Here is a 26,567-nt window from a genome sequence, read left to right on the forward strand (position 1 = left end):
CTATTACATGACTGGTGTGACTGTGTAAGAAGCTTGCTTCTCAATCACATGGTTCCAGGTTCAGTCCCACTGTGTGGCACTTTGGACAAGTGTCTTCTACTATAACCTTGGAGTGACCAAAGCCTTGCGAGTGGATTAGGTAGACAGAAACCGAAAGAAGCCCAGTGTGTGTGTGTGTGTGTATATATGCACACACACACACAAGGTGGCGAGCTGGCAGAATCGATAGCACACTGGGCGAAATGCTTAGCGGTAGCGGTATTTCGTCAGCTGTTACGTTCTAAGTTCAAATTCTGCTGAGGTTGACTTTGCGTTTCATTCTTTTGTGATTGGTTAAATAAGTACCAGTTGCACACTGGAGTTGATGTAATTGACTTAATCCCTTTGTCTGTCCTTGTTTGTCCCCTCTACGTTTAGTCCCCCTGTGGGCAATAAATAAATAAATATATATTTATATTTGTATGTTTGCCCCCCCCCATCACTTGACAATCGATGTTGGTGTGTTTACGTCCCTATAGCGGTTTGGCAAAATAAACCGATAGACTAAGTATGAGACTTACAAAGAATAAGTCCTGGGGGCAATTTCTTCAACTAAAAAACTGTAAGGTAGTGCTCCAGCATGGACTGAAACAAGAATATAAGTATATCACAAACACATAGTCCCACTATATGGCACCTTGAGTAAGCATCTTCTTGGGCCAACCAAAACCTTGTGAGTAAAAGAAGCCTGTCATATATATATATATCTATATGTGTGTGTATGTTTGTCCCCCACCATCACTTGACAACCAGTGTTGGTTTATGTTCCTCTAACTTAACAACTTGGCAAAAAGAGACTGATAAAGTATCAGGCTTAAAAGGAAAATAAGTACTGGGTTGATTCATTCTATTAAAATTTCTTCAAAGCAGTGCCCGAGTATGACTAAAACAGATAAAGGATATACTGAGTTCATTTTGTTACCATGTGGTCTTGGTTTCTATTTCATTATATCTTGTGGGAAGTGTCTCCTACTGTAGCTTTGGACTGACTAATGCCTTTTGAGTGAAAATGATACATGGAAACCCATCAGGTGCATGCATGAATGCTTACATTCCTTTCTTTGTATGAAAAGCATTAAACGAAAATGTTTGTTGGGTGCTTGTTTGCATTCAAGTGCGTGTAAACATAAAAATATATATATACATACATACACACACACATATCTATACATGTGTGTATCACTGTATATAAAAGAAACACTTTCTTAAAACAAAAATACTGACTTAACAATGATGAATTTAAACAAAAAATAAACTTTCCTTTTATTGTATGATGGTTAGCAACACATAGATACTGACTGAAATCAAGAAATCAGTCAAGAGATGAATGTTCTTGTCCTCTTAGAAGTTTAAATTTAACTGAATTAAAAGGTTGCTTTGGTTTTTTTGTCACTTTTTTCTTTCCTTTAGTTCATTCTCAGAAGTGTACTCCTTGATTTTGGATTAGAGAAATGCAAAATGAGGTTTACTTACTATGTCTCAATATTTTGATTATTAACTTCCAGATCAAAATCGAGATGGAATGACCATCTGATAACCTTTTTTGATGGCATACAAGACACACAGGCATATTAAGTGTGCTCCAATTTCAGCAGCACATATTCAGGAGAAACGTTTTTGGTGCATTAAAACATGTAATATAGGTTCAATTTCACATATAGGGCCTGAGCTAAATTTTTTGAGACAGTTTTTGGAAAATAGTGCATCATATATGCCATCAAATACGGTAGTCTTGTAGATGTGCCATGCAAAAAATATATAAAAAAGTTTAGAATACAAATGAATATATATATCTATATATCAGTATAAAATACTTTGCATTATATTTATAAGCACATTATATAAGGAAAAATAAGAAAACAAAATGAAATCAGAAGATATTGGAATAACAACAATCCATGTAAATGTAATTTTCTAATATGAGTGTTTGCTTCAACCTTGTCCAAGAGTTTTTAAAGCATTCAAAAGATTAACGTATACTTATTAATTTACAGAACACTAAACTTGGTGCACAGTCACAAAGATTTTGGAAATGCATGTAACTGATTAAATCAACTGTCAGTATTTGAAAGGTAGGTAATTTACCAACTGCAGAAAGATGAAATGCAAAGTGATCCTTTTTTTCTATTTATTTTCAGGGAAAAAAAGTTAAATTTTCAAGTTGGATAAACTGTCCGATATTATAACTAGAACAATAACACCGGTTTTTTTCTTTTTAGAAAGAATTCATAATTAGATTCTTTTAACCTAAAATAAACATTTTCATCAATCAAATTGCTTATTTGGTTTAGCACATTGCTGTTATCATGGCAATGCATTTCTTTGGAAAGGATTTAATTCATTGTCATTCTCCAAAACAAATACTTATTGATTTCTTACCATCAGACATGAAGCCACAAATACAGTGAAATGGTTTTAACTGAGTATGAATATCAGTGCCCATACTCAATTTCTCACATATCTTGAATAAATGCTTAAATATCTGAGGTGCATTGTTGTTAATAAGATTACAATTTTTCAAAGTATTAAGCTTAGCTGTATATGTAAAATATATTGACACTTTGTTTTATCTGATTATATTATCAGATGTCTTATTCTGGTGTGTACATACAGCCCTACAAATACAATATATATATATATATATATATATATATATATTTCCAGACAGGATTTGAACTAGGAACTTTAATGGAAGAATAAGATGTGACAAATATAAATAATGATAATACACTCTCTAAAGATGAGGTTATTTGGTAGTGCTAACCTTCAAATTAATACTAATTAAGAAGTTCACTAAGAAATGTAATTAAACTTAAAAAGCAAGAAAAAAGACTTTTTTCATTTTAACAAATTTGTAAAAGCTAAGAGGGCATGGAATTGTTATATTCTAACATCACAAAAAGAAAATAGAAAATATATCTTAAATGGATATTTTATATAGTTAATTCCAGTGTGTGTGTGTGTGTGTGTGTGTGAATGCTTGCATGACTGTTTAGGTAGATGTTGCTAACTAAAGTTTCAATGACTAGTAAAAAAAACTATCCCCTGTGATTACATGTATTTTAGTTTTAAATCTTTTGTATTTCAAACCAATTTAAACTCGCTCTAACTTGTAATTATAGCTAAAGGAATATCAAGGAAAACATTCTCAACAACATGTATTTCCAGTAGTGAAATAACTATATTTGTGAAGTGGGATCTTGGTCATAACTAAAGAGTTCAAGGTGCCATTCGTAGTGCTCCATCAATACGTATCACCTCTCCATTCAACATTGGATTTTCAATAACAGACTGTACGAGGTGAGCATATTCTGCAGGATCACCAAGTCTGCTGGGAAATGGGACAGTAGATGCTAAGTATTTCCTCACTTTCTCAGGCAGTCCTGCCAACAATGGAGTATCATAAAGACCTATAAAAAAGCAAAAAAAAGCAATTATTTATATTTAAAAGCAAAAAAAAAAAAAAAAAAAAGCTGGTTCTTGTTTTCACACTATCAATGTAACACCTGTCTTTCCCAGTCACAAAGCTTATAGAATGCATAACATATCATTTAATTCATCTAATACTATTCCTCTTGTTACAAGAGGGCATCTTGTTTTACAAACTCATTGCTGACATTTAAAATATCTTTTTAAAAAATGCAGCCTGGAATTCTCCTGCAAGTCAACACCACTCCCTTAAAAACGAAACTGTGACAATACTAGATATAGTTATCCATACATTCTAGTCTGAGAAGACTTACAATGATGATGGGCACTTTCTCTTTTCAAGCTTTCAACAAAAGAAAAATGGATGGAATATGTTTTAAATCAAATCTCTTAGTGCCAATTCTGACTTTTAAATCACTTGGTCTTGAAATGAGATGACATTTTCTAAGCAGATTTCAGCAACTTGCTAACATTAAACCAGTGATTCTCAATCATTTTTTTTTTTTTTTATCAAGGGACCTCCTTTGATTATTTAACTCTGGTGGACCCTCATTCAATGTTTAAAAAGTCCTATTGTATTATAATTATTAAACATTAGGGATTGTATTTAACAAATTGTTAAAATATTTGGTGTATTATTTTATAAGCAACTTATTGCTCATAAATTTAAACAAAATATCTTATATGGACCCTGGTTGAGAACCACTGCTTTAAACTCAAACTAATTCAGCTATATATATATATATATATATATATATAAAATAAATAATAAATGAGTATATGCATATATACGTACAGGTATGTGCATACCTACGTCTACCTGTAGATATAGGTGCATATCTGGGTACAGGACATTGCAAACAAAACGTAGACAAGAAAATAATAATAACCAGAGTACAGAAAACACACAGGCCACATAGAGAACATTTTCCTTCATCGGCTACCCCCATTTTAACACTGGCGTTTCGAAGAGTAGGGCAGGACGCATCGTTAAAATGGCTCTTCCCATGGACCGCAAATTAAATTTGTATACACAAATTAAACTTGTGCCATGGAGGAATGTAGTGGCGGACAAAAAACAAGACAGGAAAACAAACGGAAAAGAAAACAAGACAGGAAAACAAACGGAAAAGGCTATGCGGCCAGATGTGAAAAATTATGTGTATATGATCTTCTCCAAGTCTTATTTTATATAATTTATTTTTATGGGAGGATGCAAGGATTTTTAGGGATTAATAGTATTGATTTCTGATATAAGCAACCCTAAGTATGGTGGAGAAGAAGTGTTACATCAACTATCATTTGACAGGTTCTTATCTTTTTCTCAATCTTGAAAAGATGAAAGGCAAACTTTCATTTTTTGATAACGGTTTTTGAACTGAGAACATATCTAAAATTTCACAAAGCATTTAGTTTGAAACTCTATTAAAGTCTTTAAAATTGAACAAAGAGTGTTTGTGTATGTGTATAAATATATGACAAAGAGATAGAAAAGCAGTCTCATGGCTTTGTGGGTGCAAAGCTTGCCTTGTTGCCATGTAGTTTTGGGATCAATCTCCTAGTATGGCACTTTGGGAGAGTGTATTTTCCAGTAGCATTGGGTTGAACATTGTGGGTGAAATTGCTAGAAGGAAACTGTATGGAAGCCTGTCATATGTGTGTGCTAACATTCCTCATATTGCATGAAAAGCACTGAGTTAAAGATGATAATATTTGATGACTTTCCTTGCAAACAAAATCATTCTCTAGCTATGCACTTTTGAAGGTGTAAGGAATAAAACGCCCCTTATTTGAAAATCAGATAAGGGTTAATGACATGAAAGACATCTGGCTGTAAAACAGTGCCTCAATAATATGTATTCATCAAACCAATGTTATATGTATGTAGTATATCTTGTGCATACAGTTAGAAATACAACTACTACTGTTGATTTTAGAGCTCCATGTAGGTTTTTATCATCCAGTCTGCTTTCAGTACAGAGCCTAGGTTTCTACTGATTATAAAACGGAGAGCAAATGTAGGAGAAATTATGATGAAGACAAATTTATATCATTTGTTTCCTACATGTATTTCACTGTTGCGGTAGATTGAAATGACAGCACTGGATATTCCAAGTGTAACTGGATGCTTAAAAACAACAGATCATCAGGGGAACACTTGGAACATGGAATGCTGTTGTTCCAAACAATCACAACAGTGAAACACATAAAGAAGGAAATGATAGAAACTTTTATCAATTTTTCGTACGTACGTATGTATGTATGTATGCATGTAGAGCCTGAATATTAAAGGGAGATAATAATAGATGACTTACCTGGAGCAATAGTCATACAACGAATTCCTTGAGATGCAAGGTCTCTAGCAAGGGGCAAAGTCATACCAACAATTGCTCCTTTACTAGCTGAATAAGCAACTTGACCCATTTGTCCATCATAGGCTGCAACACTAGCTGTATTAACAACAACACCTCTATGCCCATCAGCATTTGGCTCATTTTTGCCCATCAAACCAACAGCAAGCCTGATTACATTAAAAGATCCACAAGTGTTCACCTTTAATACAAAGTAGATGCAACCTAAGTTAGCAAAAATAACACATCCAAATTTTTATTCTATGAACCAAGTTAAAAAAAAATCTAATTTATGCAACAAAACTTCTCTTACAGGAGATACTGATTTATTATTATTTGCAATGAATTTTTGCTATTGGATAAAACTAGTCTCAAAACTACATTTATGTTTAGATAACTGCTATTTAAGACCTTATTAATGTGGGAATCAGATTTCAAATATTAAAACTGTAAATAACACTATAGCTATTCTAGTAATACCTCATCATCATCGTTTAACGTCCGTTTTCCATGCTGGCATGGGTTGGACGGTTTGACTGAGGTCTGGAGAGCCAGCAGCTGCACCAGACTCCAATCTGGCAATGTTTCTACAGCTAGATGCCCTTCCTAATGCCAACCACTTTGAGAGTGTAGTGGGTGCTTTTTATGTGCTACCGGCTCAGGAACCAATCAGGTGGGCCTGGCAATGATCACATTCGGATGGTGCTTTTTACATGCCACCAGCACAGAAGCCAGTCAGTGGGTACTGGCATCGGTCATGATCAGTAGGTGCTCTTTATGTGCCACAGGTATGGGAGCCAGTCAGGTGGACCTGGCATTGACCACATTGGATGGTTCTTTTTACATGCCACCGGCACGGGAGCTGGTCAGGGGCACTGGCTTCAGCTACAATATTGGTTTTACTTGACTCAACAGGTCTTCTTAAGCATTCCATATCGCTTGATGCATTGAGGGTATTCTTAACAGGGCTGGACATGCGTGGCTGCGATCTCACTTTAGTTGTCGGGTCTTCTCAATCACAGTATCTTCAAAGGTCCCAGTCTCCCGTCATTGCCTCTGTGAGGCCCAATGTTCGAAAGTCGTGCGTCACCACCTCATCCCATGTCTTTCTGGGTCAACCTCTTTCACAGGTTCCTTCTACAGTTAGGAAGTGGCACTTCCTCTCACAGCTGTCTTCATTCATACAGAACATATGACCATACCAGCAGTCGCCTCTCTTGCAACACCATATTTGATGCTTCTTATGTCCACCTTTTCTCTCAGGGTACTTACACTCTGTTGTGTATGCATACTGACATTATACATCCAGTTGATCATACTAGCTTCATTTCTTTCAAGCCTACGCATTTCCTCAGCATTCATGGCCTATGTTTCACTGCCGTCTAGCATGGCAGTTCGCACACATGCGTCATACAGTCTACCTTTCACCCTGAGTGAGAGGCCCTTAGTTGCCAGCAGAGGCTATTCTTAATCTAGCCACTACACTTCAGAGCAACCACCCCCCACTATAGACTTGGTCACCTAAGTAGCAGAAGCTATTAACTACTTCTAGTTTCTTCCCCGGCATGTGATGGAATCTGTTTTCTATACATCTTCAGTGTTTATTGCCCCAGTGCATCTGCCATACACAAAAACTATTTTCCCAGTTAACCTTCCTTTGATATTGCTGCACCTTTTATGTGTCCATAGCTTACATCGGGTACATCATATGGAGTTTCTACCAATGCCTTTTCTACAGATCAAGCAGGGCCATCTACCTGAAGGGGGTTGTGACTTGACAGCCTTCCTACTTACTAAGACTTCGGTTTTTGCTAGGTTCGATTCTAGACCTTGCTTCCACACTCTAAACGTCGTCTCCAGTTCTGGCAGTGACTTGGCTATTAGAGCAAAGTCATCAGCATAGAGGAGCTCCCAGGGGCAGCCTGTCTTGAATTCCTGTGTTATTACCTGGAGGACTATAATGAATGAGAGCTGAGGACTGATCCTTGGTGAACCCCTTCTCAGAATTCTTCACTATACTCGTTACCAACCCTCACCTTACTGACAGCATCCCTGTACAGAGCTTGTACAGCTCTTACCAGCCACTTGTCTATCCCCAGTTTCCGCCCTGACCACCAGATAAGGGATCGGGGGAAAATCCTTGTAAGAAAATATTGAAAGATTATTTATACCTTCACATATTTTTTCACACAATTTCATTATTGACCAAATAATAGTTAAGACAGCTGAGCAGAAAAAGCAATTTCCAGAAGAATTCAAATAAAATATATTCTCTACCAACACTGATCAGACTATAGGAGCATCTAATACTATTAAAATATCCCTGATGAACAAGATTATTCACTCATTTTTCCAGTAGTGTTTCAATGGGTTTTTTTTTTATCTTCTTAGTACAAATATTTACATGTTATAGCTTCTATCTTGACAACTGCACAAATACATAGAGTTTAATTTTAATGATTATTCAAGATATTTTTATGACCCTTTCCGATGAATAAAGTAAAAACACATTCAACTTACTGAAAGAACTTTTTTGAAATCTTCATAACTATGTGGCAATTCCTTTTTAAAATTGTAGACTTTGAAAGCTACACCAATTCCAGCACAATTCACCACTGCATCAAGCCGACCAAAGTTGTTTTTGGCAATTGCTAGTGCATTATCAACATCAGCTTCAGATGTCACCTTATAATGAGAAAGCACAGAAAGGATAAATAAGGAACAGAAAAGTAGTTAATGAATTGTCAATAGTGGTTTATTGTTAATATTGAATTTCGAAATCTACAATAGGAATTAGCAACAGGTGAGCCACTGAGGTTTTCTTGGTGAGTCCTGGACATTTTCTAAAAGGTTTTCAGATGTAATGTATTTGTGGTTATTGAGCAGTTGATACCTTTAAGATGGTCTTTTGTGTCATGAATTGTTTAATTTGTTCATACATGAGCACCAAAAGTAATGGGAATGGGAAAGTACATGGGGATGTCTTAATATGTATATGATATATGATATGATATAATTGTAGGCCATATAATATTTATGGCCAAACGCAAAAGAATCAAAAGTTGGCTGTTAATAGAAGTTGATAACCTTCAAAGCATTTTAACATGAGCACACAAGGAAGAAAATGAGTATAATTGTCAACCTTAAAAACTAATATACAAGAAGTTTAGGAAATACATTGATACTCATAAATTTTTATTTACTTTTTCATTTTTCAGTGATAATATAGAAGACCAAGATGGACATGGGCAGAAGTGGCTAAATCTTATTTCAGAACCCTGAACAACATGAAGAAAATGATAGACAGAACAAGCTGTCAAGTTATGTACAGCGTAAGTCCATCTCTTGCAAGCACGAAAATACACATGTAAAATGAAGAATGCTGGTGATAGAATGATTGGGATGGTTTTTACAAATTTGATCATATGCATATTGAAATAATTATTTTAAGAGCAGGATGTTCTTCCTACAACTAATCCTCCAACAACCAAGTAGCAGTTATCCATTCCATGAGTATGCCTATATTTTTTTTAACAGTTTAGTCAGAACAGAGTGGTGGGAGAGGCTGCACTCAAGACATTTTGTCATGTATTTAGGAGCTCATTAATCCATTATTTCGAATTTTTGTGGTGTGACTAAAAGCTAAACAAACAATAAAAAAAATATTGCACCAACAATTCATAAGCCTGTTACAAATGATAAAGATCCTAACAAAACAAATCTGAAAAAAAAAAGTAAAATAATTATTACATCAGTATATATTGCTAATTTTGTAACTTACATCGGTTGGTGCAAAGATACAGTTTCCTCCAAGCTTGCTTGCAACTTCAGCTCCTTTGGAGTTTGGCAAATCACACAGGACAACTCGAGATCCTTGTTGTACCAGTCTTTGTACAGCTGCAAGACCTAAACCGGATGCCCCACCAGTCACCAATCCAACCAGGCCCTAGTGAAATAAACCAGGAATGTACAAATAATTTAGTAAATAAGAAATTAGAAAAAAGTCAATATGATTCATGATAATAGGGTTAGTACATCAGAGAAGTTTTTCTGGTTAGTATTGCATCGTCTGTTTTGGAGATAATTTTAAAGTCAAGTTTCCTATAAATATGAGGTACCAATAAGAAACTGTCACGTTGGACTTGTGAGTATTAAGCACAATTTTTGTCTTTTAGGAAATGCCCAACTCCAGTCTTCTGGATAAGTTCTACAATGTAAATATCTCCTGGTGTTACACTTACACATTGAAGTTTTATACTCTCTATCTGAATCTCATCTTGGACCTGCTATATATATAGTTGGCAAATCTGCCTCAAATTATTGAAAAGATTGAACACAGATGGGACAGTTTTGATCATGTCTGCTCAATCAATGTTGACATCGAGCTGAACAATGGATCCTGTTCATATGAACAAGCAAACTGTACCATCTGATTCATCTTATCTTTGATTCACTTACCAAAGTCTGCATTAAACATATCCAAACCTTTAACTCCAGAAATGCTTTGATCTCCCTCCTTGTCCACAGCTTCTCTACAAGGTTCAACCTAGAGAACATCAACTGCACTGGTCTCACCAGCCTGGCATGGCTTGCAATAATTATAGGTACTGTTTCATTTCCTCTAAACTAAAGTGTATTCAACCTTTTTGATATCAACATTCCTGAGACTAAAGTTGTACGATACAATAGATCGTATTGAAATTAAAGCTGCCAATCATAATTTTACCTCAGAATATTGCATATCCCAAACAACTGAGTAAGGTGTCTATTTTACTAAGTCCCTCCAAATTCTTGATTGCTTTCAAAATTAATTTTAAAACAGACAATATATTTCATAAGAAATATGCAATGAAAGGGCTAAACCCCACAAAAACTCAGGTGTTATACTAGATCTTTCATGTACTAAGAAGTTCAAGTATTCCATAATAATCCTGTGTTAGAAATTTTTGAATCATGTTTGAAACACTAGCTCAATGATGAAAAAATCATTTTACCAAGACCCTTTCAAATACTTTTAGATTGTTTGAGAAATAAATCAAAACATAGTATATTTCAAAAGGATTAAATATATTTTATAGAGAATTAATTTAAAAGCAACAGAAAAAAATATCTTCTTGAAGTCTGGAATATAGCTTCAGTTTACTTTCAGCAAAATTTTAACTTTTGGTCATAAGGTCAAAATCTGTATCATGTTTCTCAGTGTTCTTTTTATATAATACATTATTATTCACTAAGTAATTTACCACTTCCGTTTTTTTGCACGTAGACATGCATTACAGAAATTAATCCTTAGATTGGCCAAAATCTGAAATATAACACCTATAAAATTATTTTATTTTAGAAAATTTAGATAAATATAACAATATAAATATAAAATATATAAGATAACTTTCGAAAGTTATTACATGACTCGTGTTTCTATTTGGTCTTGCAGCAGAGCTCGTATTATGTATTTTTCCTAATTTAAAAATTTTAATGAACCAACTAAAATGATACCGGCTTAAGATAACATAATTCTTCATTGTTCGCATACTGGGTTCTTTATTAACACTAAAGAATCGACTTTCGCTATGGCTTGAGATATAAGGTCAAATTTCATACTGAGCAGTGGCTGGTAGATATAGCAAAAGAAACGAGCAAACACATTTCTTTCAAAAACTGTCAAAAGTAAACGTTTATTAGTTATGCCAAAAGGGCATAACTACATTAACAAGAGGGCGTGTATATTAGTAATTGCGTCTTTAAGGTCAATAATTACATCGGGGATATTATTTTTTAGTTGTTTGACTTAAGAGGAACCCCCACCCTAACATGTTAAGGTTTTTCTCGAATCACCTATTTGTTAACAATTAATGAGAATAAATTCTGATATTTTCTGTTTTTAATGTTCTTACATTTTCAATGACAATATCCACAAGACAACTGCTGTCAACAACACCGGTAATTATATTTGCAAGAGTTTTCTTAGAAGTATATTTCTATTTTATCAATACTCAGTCCAAATTTACAGAGCCGAGTTGAATACTACACAATTTACATCAAGGCAATTCGTGGCTCTCGAAGTTGTGTTGAACCATTCTTAAAAAAGACGTCTCCGTTTAGAACAAAAGATATTTTGAAAACAGGAGGAAAAAAAAAACTGAATTGAGCACTATCAGAAACAAGTATTAAATAAGCAATATGGAATTGACAATACATTTATTTACAGTAAAAAATGTAAATATTACAGAGATAATTCCTTAGTCGAGGAAGAAAAAAAAAACGCATTAAAGTTACGCCACGTGTTCGAAGACAATAAAAGAAATGTTCGAATATAAAGATGGAATGCTATATTAAAGGCGTAAATATACAAAGACTGACTACTATGAAATAACATTCAGCTGGTAAGAACAAAAAGAAATATGAAATGCAATATCAAAAGCTAGCAGCTTAAGTTTACCTTCAGAGCAATTGTAGACATGCTACGACCTTCGTTGATAATAAAACACCTGTCAGGAACGATAACTCTTTGTTACTTCTACTCAGATGTTAGGTGTTGTGAAGAAATAAAAAAAATTAGCATGCGTAAAAAAATGAAAATGGAAAAATAAAACTTCTGACAATACGCAGATCCACTCTACACCTCGATATATTATTATTTTTTCTTTTTAAAGGTGGTGAGCTGGCAGAATCATTAGCACACCGGGGAAAATACTTTGCAGCATTTCGTCCGTCTATACCAGTGGTTCTCAAACTGGGCAGTATTGCCCCACTTGAAGCGGTGGAAAGTTCCAAGGGGACGTTGAAGAAACGTGGGGAGATGATGGGGGTAGCGATTCATGTAAAAATAATGGGTTCATTAGGTTAAGTTTTATTTGTGAAATACAGTTGCTTTGAATTTGCTTTAGAAAAAGGTCTATGTTTGTGATGGTTAGACGAGATGGCGGCGGTAGGAATGTGGCCTGGGTGTCAAGAGGGGTGGCAGCTAGAAAAAGTTTGGAAACCACTGGTCTATACGGTCTGTGTGCAAATTCTGCAGAGGTCGTCTGCCTTTCATCTCCTTTCGGAGATCGATAGAATAAGTACCCGTTGATTATCGAGTGATCGATGTAATCGACATATACTTTCTCCTGAAATTGTTGGCTTTGTGCCAAAGTTTGTGTATCCATAATTTATATTTAATACTGTGATTAAATTACTGGTCCAAGGAAGCGGTGTAAAATGTTATAACATTTTCAGTAATCTTCCAAACTGGTGAAGTTTGTTGTATTTGATTTTTAACTTCTGTAGATATTGGTATTTGTAGAGGAAGCATGTTTTTAGAAAGTAGTTGTTTTTTTTTGGGAAATCTTAGCAAAGTGGAAATAAAACTTTAAAATAGATTTTATATCTTACGCTGCTCGTTGTTCCCTTAACGAAGTTTCTTTTTCATGAGATAGTTTTAGGTCCAGTTCGATGTTCTTTTTTTTACTTCTCAATGTCATCTGTTGAGAGAGAGTTTGGTTTTTTAGTTGTTTTGGTTCTGTCACATATTTGTATCCGTCTATCTCACAGAATCAAGTGCTTGCGGAAATAGGCGTGTTTATATGGGATATGCTTTCAACAGATCCTGATTAACTCTTCATTCCCTCGTTAACATTGGGGTTGCCAATGTGCTGAGACCAGTTTGTTTCGAGGATTTCAGTTTCGATTTCCTTCCATTTGGCTTTCCTGAAATTCAAGTTCATGAGCAGCGTGTCATGTTTGATGCTATTTGTGTGTTGTCCTTTTTGAACCATATACAGATAATTGTATAATGTTGTGGTCGGAAATAGCTGTGAGAATGACCTGAACATTGCGAATGAAGTGTGTATTGGTGGTAAAGACAAGGTTGAGTATGTTATTTCCCCTAGTTGGACGCGGACGGGTCATGATTTGTTGCATGAAGAAGCCTTAAGAAGTACCGAGAACATTCATATCTGTCCTGTTCAGTTGTTTAATTTCAGGTTGGATACAGTCCTCAAGTCAGCTGAGACTAGGAAAATTAAACTCCCCTACTAAAAGTACATTGGCCTGTGGGCTGGCCTCATTTGAGGTTTGGCTTATGAGCGACAAAACATCTTTGAAGTGATCTTCGTGGTTAGCTGCATCAGGAAGACAGTAGGTAACGCCTTTGATCAAGTTGAGGTCAATCACATGCATTATTAGTATATCGCACACTGTGTTGGAGTAGGAGAGGACATTTGTTGCTCGGTTTTCTTGCATGAAGATCGCTATTTCTCCTTGTTTCCGTATCCTGTGGTCAGTTCTGAGTAGTACATGACTTGTACTTCCGCATCTAATATGTCAGATCAGGTGTATTTCACTTAATGTCACACATATTGTCTTTTCTCGCTGTACGAGGTCTCTCTCGCTTTGCAAAGTCTCAAAGAGATGATACTTTTGTTCGATTTGTGAAGTGTGAAAGACCTTGTACATTCGGCATTATTATAAAGTTGAGTTTGTGGGTCAATGACAACAATGGTGTGGTTGTGCACAGGGGTAATAGCAGTTGTTGGTGCTAGAAGTATTTAAAAAAATCATCATGGTTAAAAAAGAATTTTCTTGTTTTGGGAGGGGTTGTTGCCTAGAGTTGGTATGATTGCACTATTGAATATGGTTATAGTTATATGGTTTGCAGCTGTTGATTTTATAGTAGATAGCTGGGTGATTTCTGGGTCTCGATGGAAGTCTGGACCAACACTGCCACTGTAAGGGATGTTTCTACTGTGGATTTGGTGGTGGTTTGGTGTCATGCTTTTACTAGTGCATCGAGTCCCTGGAAGATGAGTGAAGGGAGAGTCACACATCAGACATAATCTTTCGTGTTGGGAACAGTAACAGATTTTAGGATTCCGGGTTACATGTGTAGAACTTATAAAGTGTTATTTAGAATTTAGCAGTGGTGGTGGTGTTGTAAGATGTGTGGTTTGGCGTTGGCTGGTATTGCTTGTACGAATTGTGTATCTCGTCTCAGGTAAATGGGTGAAGCTACAATCACTGCGTATGCAGTCTCTCGCGTTGAGAACAGCAGCATATTTTGGGGTTTCATGTGTTCATAATTTTACTTTACTTACAGTTAGCAGATTTATCATGGAGCTGTCGGGTGTACATTTAGATTGAAGTGGAAAGTGAGGTTGGCGGGGGGGGAGGGGATAAAGGAGTGGATCTTCACTAATTGCAGTAGTAGTAGTGGTAATCGTAGTGACTGTAGAATAGGATGACAATGGTGATGATGGATCTCTTGTATTATTCTAAGAAAAATTTGAGTGGCCTGACTGTGGAGAAGAGCCAGGGACTGTGTTGTTTAACAGGTCATCAATTGTTCTAGCAGAACACTCTAGAAGAGTAACTGCCAATGCTGATCTTGTTGCTATTGCTTTGTTGTGGTAAGGGTAGTAGCAGTAAAACATGATGACAATGATAATGGTGGGGTCACTTGTGGTATTTTGAGGAAATGAGGAAGTGAGTAATTACAGAGTGAAGGGCTTTTGATTGTAGAGTTTAATATCTCAGCAATTGTGCTAGTATTGAAGAGTGGCCGTAATTGTTGTTGTTTTATATATATATATATATATATATATATATATATATATATATATATATATATATATATATATTGTTGAGGATGCTTTAGTTCAGTAATATATCTTTCTAGAGATTTTAGCTCTTTGTTCTTATTTTCTAAGCCTGGGAAAGGTAAGCAGGGGGTGCAATATTGAATTTTGCACCACCATAAAATTTCAGCTGGTGCAATTGCACCTCCTGTTCCCGGACCCTTGATAACAAACAAGACAAAAAACTGTATAATTATAAACTTAACTGACCCAAATAAATAATTTTCTTAAACTGTAATCTTTGCTGGTGTATCGAAAAGTCGTATGGGAAAAGGTATAATTCGAGTTCAGTTAGTACATTGTACGCTTATTGGAGCCAATTAATTATAGGTACAGCCTTAGAGAAAGGAAATAAGAAGGAACTTCTAGGTTTAAGAGGTACTAATTCTACCTACAAGTTTTACTCAAGTCAGGATTGTGTTATGTCTATTTCTATGTTTGTTTAGCGTCCTCCTATTTTTGCATGCAAATGTTTGAGTATGCGTTTCTATAAACGCTTATAGAGTGTAAGGCGGAATTTATACGTGCATCTAAGTATATATTTTAGGGCCACAATAAGCATTCCCTCTCTCTCTCTCTCTCTCTCTCCCTCTCTCTCTCTCTCTCTCTCTCTCTCTCTCTATATATATATATATATATATATATATATATACAGGGTGCGATGAATAAACTGTCGTCCAAATTACGCAAAAATGAAAATAACACTGACATCTCATTTTAACAAACGTATTACCAAAATTACATAATATCTTGAAATACTAATGAGAAAATTTATTCAGTAAAGTCGCCATTGGCTTCAACCACGGCCTCCAGACGACTTCGGAATCTCCTGCGACTCTTCTGCACGGTCTCCTTATTTAAGTTGGTGAATGCTGCCATAATCCTTGCCCTCAGTTCATCTTTGGTGTTACAAGGAGTTTTGTTGGTTTCTCGCTCAACTGCGCCCCAAGGGGGTTGCAGTCTAGGGAGTTAGGTGGCCAGATGTTAGGGGCAATGTGCTCGCAGAAACTGTCTGACAGCCATGACAGGGTTTTCCTGCTTGTGTGGCATGGAGCAGAAATCAATTGCTAGATATAGGGTCTTCTAGCAGTCACTCTCTTGACTCAGGGCTGCACTACTTCCTCCAGGCACTTGATGTAGGCCTCCGTATTGACTCTGAAGTCGTGTGGGAAGATGAATGGAGGCATAACGTGGCCATCACTAGTGATCACTCCAAACACCATGATGTTGGCTGGATATTTGATTTGTATCACTCTCGGTACGTGTCCTCAGATTGACACCCAAAACACTCTGAAATGTTCGTATTGGAGCTTCCTGTGCAAATACCAAGCAGTACATCATGTCGTTTCCAAATTTCTGGCAGAATAAACTGCGTCATGCTGGTGTCCAACCGACCTTACTACTCTATGTATAGCAGGGTCAAAATCAAAAACAAACAATGCGCATGCACGAAATTGAAAACATATTTTGGCGACACTTTATCCATCGCACCCAATGTATATGACATTAAATGAATGTCAAGGGAACAGGAAATTATGCAATGAACTTTAGTGACCTACAGCTGTTTCTGCAATAAAATGTCGTACACTCAGAGCTGAGTGCTTGTGCATCACCGCCTAGCTTACTCGGAGTTTCAAAAATGAAGTGCACGACATGTTATAGCAGTAACAGCTGTAAACCGACGAAGTTTATTGCACGATTTCCTGTTCTTTTGTCATTTATCTAATTTCGCATAAGGCTCTGTACTTAACTAATACTTTATTCTGAAGCATATGTATAAAGAACTCTGACACCAGATTATTAGTATCGTTATGCCTAAGCGAAACATTAATATGTATTTTAGAAATGAAGGGAATTTCGAACGCAAGAAAGTAGCTGTGAAAACAGCTCAGAGGATCGGGTACATACATACACACACACACACATATAGTTTTTCTATATCTAGTAAGACTATATATAGTCTCACGAATGACCATGGGATTGCATCTAGAAAGTTCCTCTCTGAGGCACAAGTCCGGGCAAGGTTGTTTGTGGAAGACCAGCAGTCGCCTATTCATATCAGCCTCCCACCTCGATATCACCGATGTTATCCAAGGGAAAATCAAAAGCCAATACAGCTTGGCATCAGTGACGTCGCAACTCATTTCTACAGTTGAGTAAACTGGAGCAATGTGAAATAAACACAAGAACATAACACACAGCCTGGTCCGGGATTCGAACTCACAACCTCACGATTGTAAGCCCGAAACTCCAACTACTCAGCCATGTACCTACACACACACACACATATGTAAGGGGTGAAGTGTCTACGAACTTGGTAACTCTTCAATTAACTTATACAGTACTTCCTCTCACCTCACTCTATCACCTTCTCATTGCTATTCTTACTTCCATAGGAATAAAACAAGAATTTTTTTACTCTGTTCTGGAGCTATTTTTTTTTTACTACATATTTGTTATTGACTATTGTTGATCGCCGCCACTGTTTGATTTACCTGCAATTCAAGACGTCTGTAAAGAAACCATCGAGTGGAACTAAAGGTAGTCGTGCGAAAAAAAAAAAACCGTAAAAGGATTACACAGGATATTAAACTTAATATTTTAAAATGGTTTGATGCAAGAATGAAAATTAGCCATATTGTCAAAACATAAAAAATTTCAATGTTTATAGTGGAAATAATATGTAACAATACAGAAAATTAAGCGAAGCGCTCAAGAAATTACTCCGATAATTGCTTGGGCTTTATTGTTTCATAGATCTAATGTGATGCTTAAAATAGAACTACTCTAGGGTGTATGAATCGAAGATCACACTCGACCCTTGTACCGACAAGTACGGCAGTAAGTAAAAAAGAAAATGCCAAAAATTTTTATGAGGATTTCCAGAAAAAGGAAGGTGAAACTTCTAACGAGAAACCTTTTCAGGCTAATAAGCTAATAGTAATCTGTGAGTGTTTGTGTGTACGTGCGCCATAACGTTGTGCAAGTGCCAGTAACGTTCGTTTGACTGTCTCACACACACTTTTACCATTCTCATTCCACAACGTAACAGATTTTTTACACCACAGGGATCTATCGTTAGCACTTTAATATGATACTTTGATTTAAGGTGGTGTATTAGCGGCATTGTTTGAGCGCATGACAAAATGCTCTTTATGTTTTGGGCTCAAATCTCACTGAAGTCAACTTTATCTTTCATTCTTCCGAAGCCGCTAAAAGAAAGTACCAGTCAAACACTGGAGACGATATAATCGACCATACTTCTCTCTCAAATTTGATGCCTGTATCAATAATGTTTAATATTGTTTTAGTTTGTGTGTATAAAGACGTTTTTTTTTATTTATGTAAACGTTAATACGAATATAAAGAGAAATGTGTTAATACGAATATAAAGCGGAATAATGTTGTTCATATAATTTTCAATCAGATCCTGAAAAATAGTTATTGACACAAAGTTCCCAAATAATCGTTGCGAATAAATTTGAAATCAACGTTTTTATGATTCTAGTCCTGTCTGGGTCTAGTTAATCTTTCAGCTGTCCAAAATCGATAGAATAGATTAAAGTGAAGGATGTCAAATGTAAAATTGATTGAATGTTTATAGGATCATGGAGCTGAAATATATCCAAGTTCTTCATTGCGACAAACGGACGAAAAACTGGCATAGTGTGGGATGCACGAACCGCATAGAGCGACCACTTTATATGTGCGTGCTTACTGTAGTCAAAAATATTTCATTCAAGGACGGATGCGGTCAATTTGGTAACCGTAAAGGTCGGCCAAAATCCACGATACGCCACTAACAAAAGATAAGGCTGGAAAGAACTGGAGTCTATGTAAATTACTCATAACGACTCTATTCTAACAAAATCAGAGCTTTAGGGTCACCGAATAGCTACACTAAACAATCCAGTCAGTTCTTAAGTGGATATTATCGCAAGGTTGCGAAGTTAGATCGATCTAGAAAAGAACAGAATTTGTTAGCCGTAACTTTTAATTTCTGTAAGACTACTGCAAGAGACCACCAATAAGAAACATAGATTAATAAATTCAGATTTTTTTTTTACATAATCGAAATCAAGTTCTATAATAAGATATTTCATGAAAATCACAGGACAGATAAGTTAGCCTTAACTTATCAACATTACATTCAGTGGTCCACAGCTGTATATATCTAGCCCTCTCTTATAAGATAGTTACTATAAAAGTCTCTTCTCTTTTGTATTAGACAGGCTCTATATCTATCCCATTTAAACCAACTCGATGAATTTGCCTTTCCTTTTCCCAATACCGCAATTGTCACACACGCAGGTCTTGTATTAGATATCAAAATTTCATCCCATCCAAATTGTATATTACGGAATTCCTTCTCTGTCCTTGGCTTATCGTCAAACACAGGACATTGACCGTATTGACTTTTCCCACTGACTAGTATCTTCCTAATCTTAAAGGATCCTAATAAATAATGGAAAATTTCTCTTTTTGTCATATCCAACAATAAAAGCAATCGAAAAGAAGATATGACTTAAATTAATCAATAACCTACAAATAGATGCAATCCACTACAATATTTGAGTAGTTTCAAGAATGAAATTAACAATAGACAGTTTAAATGATTTCTTTAAACATCATGCCAAATCATTCTGACAAAATTTCTATAAAACGTGCTTGTACCTGCATGTGTAGGGCGATATGGAAGAAAAGACAAATGATTGCAATGGCTTTTTTTAAGCTATCACAGATGAGATAGATATTCCAAGAAAATAGTACATAAATTACTCTTTTATATTTGTAACAGTTAAGTGTAACGAGATATATGTACCGAATGAATGAGTGAAGAACAATATTAATTGATTGTAGAGATGGCCCTTTTATCGTTATTATTATCGTTATAATGTAAAGATAACGTCTTAGTTGTCTTCTATATTGTAGTTGCACACAGGTTATTTGTTGTTCTATAGTCCATTGTATAGTTAGTAAATTCGTCTGTGTGTGACTACTAGGGAGAAAAAGAGTAGGAGAATCAAGGCAGATAGAAAAAATAAGGATTCTTGTGTTGCGCGTCGAAAGACATACTTGAAGTGAGAAAGAGAGATGATCTCTGACCAGAGACCAAAGAGAGAGAACTGATTTTTGGTTGCGTATATATATATATATCTTCTCTAACTAAATTAGATTAGACTAGACAAAGGATTTTCTTCTCTAATCAGCATGAACCCTGTTTAACCTAAAAATGGTAAAATAAACAATGAAACCTTAAGCGTAACAGCTGACGCCATAAATTTCCTAGTGCAAAAGGCGAGAACACTAGGAAGAGAACTTGTAGGAAAATGTGGATTCGATTTCGAATCTTGGCTTAGAAATTTGGAAGCTATTCGTTACATATTTCTGAGATGTGTCATGACAAAATTAGTCTTTTGAGTTAGAGTTCCATTGATATCTATGCTATGATATTTAGTAAAACAATGGAATGAGTGGAAATTAAGGATGTTCTAGTTAAGCAGAGTTCAGTTCATTGATATCGATGGCAGATTGACAGAATCATTAAAACGTCGGACAAAATACCTTGCAGTTTATTTATGCCCTTTTACGTGGGTGGATTGGGAGAATTAGTAAATTGACAGACAAAAATACGCTACGATATTTAATAAAACAGTGGAATGAGTGGAAATTAAGGATGTTTTAGGTAAGCAGAGGTAATACAAATAGTTGAAACAGTGTAATAAATTTCAAGCTGTGAGGAATAGAAATCTTACGTTTCAGGTAGAAATCGTCATCGGAGAAAAAGAAAATGTTGATTGGTGTTGAAAGAAATATAAAGTAGGATTAGTTAGTTAATTAGCGATAGAGTATGAGTAAAAGACAGAGATGAGGAGCGCGTGCGAGAGAGAGAGAGAGACAAGATGGGGAGCGTGAGAAGAGGGGAATGCCAGCAGATTCGCTGAGTTGAAGGGAAGGAGGTAACGTCAAGGAAACATTACACACACACACACTCAGTTACTGTAAATGATACCATGTCTTCCCCTACACCTTCACATTGTATCTCTATTATTGTCCCTTATTATCTCCTCCTCGTCTCTGACCCACTCCTATTTCCTTCATATTCCCCCACCCACTTACTGATATTCACTGGATCCAACTCAATTTGCGAGTGTGACAGATGATTAGAGATGGGGATCTCTAATCATCTGTCACGCTCGCGAATTTCCCTATCCAATTTCTGCTCCTCTGCGGCTATCCTTTCTCATTTGCGCCTTGTACCTTGAAGGTACGTCCTCTCTCACCATCTCTGTCCCTCCCTCCCTCTCTGGAGAAGCTATATATTCACCTCTTCCACAAGACATCCGTTCCTGCCCTTCTACCATTCTTTCACCTCCTTCAATACTTTACCTCACTTAGTTGAGGAGTCTTGTCTTTGTAATCTCACTGATGCTGATACCACTAAAAACACTCACAATACATTCTCTAAAGTAGGTTCGCTTTATGAAGGACACCTAACTATAGAAACCATGCCAAAGCAGATACTGGAGTTCGGTGCAGTTCTCTGGCATGTCAGTTCCTATCGAAACACCCGACCCATGTCAGTATAGAAAGAGGAATGTTAAACGATGACGATATTATTGTGTGCGGATGTGTTTAAGATGGCGAGCTGGCAGAATCGTTAGCACTTCGGGCAAAATATTTAGCAGCATTTCGTCCGCCTTAACCTTCTGAGTTCAAATTCTGCCGAGGTCGACTTTGCCTTTTATCCTTTCGGGGTCGATAAGATAAGTAGCAGTTAAGCACTAGGATCAATGTAATTGACTAGACCCTTCCTCCAAAATTGCAGGCCTCGTACCTATAGTGCAAAGGATATCATAATGTGAGTGAGAGGAAGAGAGAAGTTTATGCACACATGTCCATAACATATGACAAGTTTTCAATTATTAAAATAGATCCGCCATCAAATATGTGAAAAACAAACTTTTAATGATGATAATTATGATGATGATGCACGGCGCTACGAAGAGGGTGTGTCGTTCGACTCTATCGATCCTCCATATCCATGCAAGTGTATTAGACGCATATGTAAACACAAGCGGAAATAAATCCATATCAATATATAAAATCACAAAACAAACAAGATACGCAAATGTATTTTCTATACGCACGTGTATTTTCTTTACTCATTATCATATATGCAGATGTATACATGAATACAAAGATTATTGTGATCGTCGAAGAGATTCAGTCTGATTACCCTACTATTATTGTCTTTCATCGTTCACTTCACCATTAGTTGAACTAACTACCCGTCATATGTCTAGAATGTATCGAGAAACTTCGTCCTCTGACACATTTGCCGGGGATCGCATACTGGAGATTATCCTCCCCCAACTTGCAATGTAGGGCGGGGTGGGTGGGGGTAGCTTAATCCACACTCAATTTATACAAATGCACTTCTTCAGGAAATACCGGCACAGCTTGGGAATGCCTCCATTCAATTAAACGCGGCTCTTTGTAGTATTGACTATCATCACTGTCCAGATCTGGGTGACGTGTCATGCCAGAAGATAGCTTCCAGTGGCGAGATGTTCTCATTTTTGGCCGAGGCCTTAATTGTTTTGTATTATCTTTCCACTGGTCTTTTCAGTAATACTGAAATAACTCTTCACGTGTTATTTATACAGTATTTCCTTTAGTTCTTCTGGTCTAAATACATTGTCATTATCCAACAATATAGGAACTTGTGGTTTCTCTTATCCTATTCAACTCCTCTGATTGTCCTTGCAAATCTCAGCCACAAACCCACTCCGATTAAAGAGTACAATTCAATTTCCCAAAGTCCAACCCTGGTCTGACCTTGTTCATTATTGGCTCAGCTACCGCCATCAAAGCGGCGCCCGAATTTTCACATTTTCTACTCATGGCTCCTGAGTGCTTTTCTCTATTCATCTTTCCATCTCTTTTTCGAACTCAGCTTTCTCGCCATCCTTCTTGTAGTAGCTCCCTGCATTATTCAATGCCAGGGTTTTCTTTATTCTCTGGTTGCGATTCACTGCACTTTGACCTATTCCAAACTTCACTCCTTCCACGTCGATCGTGACGCTCTTTCCTCCCAGCATGCCAATTATATCCAATGCGATCACTATGTCAACACCTTCGGTAATGTGATCCATTGTGATCACTTAGTGTTCCAGTCGCGCCTGCGTTACTTGTACTTCTGCACGTGATTTTCTTTCCGTGTATTTCTTTTATCTGGCTTTTCTCTCTCCACTTGTCAACCAGTCTCAGAGGGACTAGCGTTGTGGTACAATTAGTTTCAAGATGGGCTGCCGATCCCCTCACATATCTCACCATCACTCTTGAGTGTCGTTACTGAATAGATGGGAAAGCAACTGGTGCAGTAACTCCTTTTTCTCTCCCTCTCTGGTGCAGTATTTTACAAGATGGCCCACATGATTGCACCTGTATCGGATCTAGTTTTTTCTTCATTCGCAAAGTATTAAGGGGGGGGGGGGGTCATTTTGCGAATGATAAAGACTAGATCCTATGTATCAAATAATTACACTCTTGAACCATGCCTAACCTCCGATGTTTGAAACGCTGCCCATTAAATGTTCGCTTGCATTTTGTCACCTCGTCGCCAACGGCAGCATCTTAACACTAGCTATTAGTTCAGTCATGGCCATGGCATCTAAGCTAGGCAACTACTGAAGAGCTATTTAAATCGGTTACAAATGCTAGCTCTGCAATTCTCCAGAACCCTTCTGTAGCAGTCCTGTTAAGCCTGCTATCCTCCTAATTTCATTAACGTAAACATCTACCTTCTCTCCGTTCTACCTCGCCCTCTCTAACTTTCCATAAGTTGCAAATCCTCCTTCTGAGAACGCCTCCTTTCATTTTACTTATATTTTTCAGCATTTTTACCGATTAATGTACTTTTCCGAGTAATAGATGAATACACTGCACGATTTTAATGGTTTTTATGTTATCATTGCATGTATTTAATTAATAATCCGATTAATAAGATAACATACCAATATTTGCTATGTGAAGCATAATGACAGTTGTGCAATCCCTTTACGTCTTACATTTGAAACCTCATTTTTGAATATTGAAGAATCATTTTTTAACATAAACATAAATAAATCCAAAGATGAGCAACAAATACAGTTTTTTTCAAGATTGTTGTTGAAAGCTCTCATCTCATTAGATTTTTCAGTACCAATTGCAAAAACACCGCTTTAAATCAATTCCAGTATTCTCAAATAATTTTCGATGTGTCGATAGAAGGCTCCAGAGATAGTGCTTGTGACAGAAACTCGTCCCACAAACTGAAATGAAATTCTATTGAGTCTGGTATTTTATATGCGATATCAGTTATACTTATCTATTAATAAAAGAGAATGACAACTTTTCCCAGTTGATTGTTTGGGAAAAAATCAACTCGTGCAATAAACACGGTTGGTGGGATAATTTTCTAGATGAGAGTACTGTGCATCGTTCTGTGACTTCACATTAAAGGCGCTCGCGCATAAAGGTGACTGTTGTTTTCTAAAATTCAAAGTAGTGACCAATGGACTGAACAGAAGAATGGTATATTGACATCTCAAATATTTTTACGCTCATCTTACATCTTAAATAGAACAGGCTTCATTCGCGACTGTTGATGAATTAATTTCGAAATATTTTGTTTGTTGTTTTAATCATTTAGTATGAGTTTTATTTATTGTAAAGAAACTTCGTTATATCTTATTTTCTTTTTCTCTCACTTTAGCCACCATTTTTTTTATAGCTAGGATTATATCATCTTAAATGTTTTTAAGGATTTAGACCACTACATTTTTTTAATGTTTTAAGGATTTAGACCACTACATTTTCATTTATTTATGACTTAAAAAGTTTCTCCAAAGATGCTTCACTTTGTCACAGTATTTCTTTGCTACTTTTACTTTTCTTTTGGATCTTGTTCAAAACGGGGGCACCAGTTTTCATTAATGTTTTATGTAGTGTTTTTGGTACCGAAAGACTTTCAAACTTCGTATACTTATCTATTTTGTGTTATAGAACAGAAAAAAATTTTTGTATTCGAATTTATTTCATGTAAAAAATTGTCTTATTTCGATAATTTCAACCAATCACTGACAAGTATTCAGCTGTTTATACTTACTCCTTTGGCAGTTTAAGCGGTGTAAAGCGTATTTAATCTCCATTTATAATTTCGTTAACATCTGCCTGAACTGTATGTGTACAACATTTGCTTTTTTCATTTTCTTTCACGCGTGTTTATTTCGTTAACATCTGCCTGAACTGTATGAAAGGTTTATTAGCTACTGCCTAACCCTAACCCTACTGCCAATATGCTTCAGCCATTTTTTGACAAGGAAATAATAATTTTATCACCGCCAAAATCGTTTGACAATCGTTTGTTTACGTAGTCAGCACTTAATGTATCCGGCTGAATGGACGTCAGTCATTGGTTGAAATTACAGAAATACGACAACTTTAACATGAAATAACTTGCGATGTACGTTTTTTTGTTAAGAAGACTAAGAGAAAAAGATGTTTTATATGACACATTCTACCAGTGTCCCAAGTTTCAAAGTGTTTCGTTAAGAAAATACTGGTGCCCCCGTTTTGAACAAGATCCTTTCTTTTTTCAAAAGAGTTTGCTGTAACTTTAACAAAAAAAAAAAAAAAAAAAAAACACGAACACTTTAATTTCACATAAATTACATCATATTACTGCAGGAAATTACTCTGAAAGAAATCTTTGCAGAAAGGTGAGTAGATTGATTTTCATGTTATCGCAGTTTTGTGAGATTTGGCTGTTATTTCTAGCATGTGGATAGTCTTCTTGAAAGCCAAGGCCGTAGAATTGGGAGGGGAGGGGAGGGGAGAGGGGAGGGGAGGGGAGGGGGGAGGTGGTTGGGGTCATTTTTTTTTTTTCTTGAAGAATTGAAATTTTACAAACAAATTTTTTTTTCAGAATCGGATTCTCCATAGCCGAAAACGTGAGATTCCGTAAAAAAAAAAAAAAAAATCAATATATATCCATTTTCCTAAAAGTTATAAGGGAAAAATCGGATCTTGTGAATTTTCCGAAAGTCTTCTCTCCCCCACCTCGGTTCGTTTGCGCAATTTTATTTTT

General features: G+C 36.1%; 1 protein-coding gene across 1 annotated transcript; it reads right to left on the reverse strand.

Moving 5' to 3' along the window:
• Positions 1-1,273: 1,273 nt before the first annotated feature.
• Positions 1,274-12,415, reverse strand: LOC106870550 (3-hydroxyacyl-CoA dehydrogenase type-2). Its single transcript, XM_014916676.3, has 5 exons — positions 12,259-12,415; positions 9,601-9,765; positions 8,340-8,504; positions 5,784-6,021; positions 1,274-3,449 (listed from the first exon to the last, which is right to left on the reverse strand). The coding sequence occupies exons 1-5, from the start codon at positions 12,277-12,279 to the stop codon at positions 3,259-3,261; spliced, it is 780 nt and encodes a 259-aa protein (XP_014772162.1). The 5' UTR covers positions 12,280-12,415; the 3' UTR covers positions 1,274-3,258.
• Between the last annotated feature and the right edge of the window lie 14,152 nt (positions 12,416-26,567).

This window comes from Octopus bimaculoides, chromosome 3 (assembly GCF_046866305.1).
Source record: "Octopus bimaculoides isolate indiv1 chromosome 3, ASM4686630v1, whole genome shotgun sequence".
NCBI lineage: Eukaryota > Metazoa > Mollusca > Cephalopoda > Octopoda > Octopodidae > Octopus > Octopus bimaculoides.

Coding starts and splice junctions, on each gene's coding strand:
- LOC106870550 (XM_014916676.3), bottom strand. CDS start 12,279: ATGTCTACAATTGCTCTGAAG. Junction 9,766..12,258: donor TGTCTACAATTGCTCTGAAG/GTAAACTTAAGC, acceptor TTATTTCACTAG/GGCCTGGTTGGATTGGTGAC. Junction 8,505..9,600: donor GTATCTTTGCACCAACCGAT/GTAAGTTACAAA, acceptor TCTCATTATAAG/GTGACATCTGAAGCTGATGT.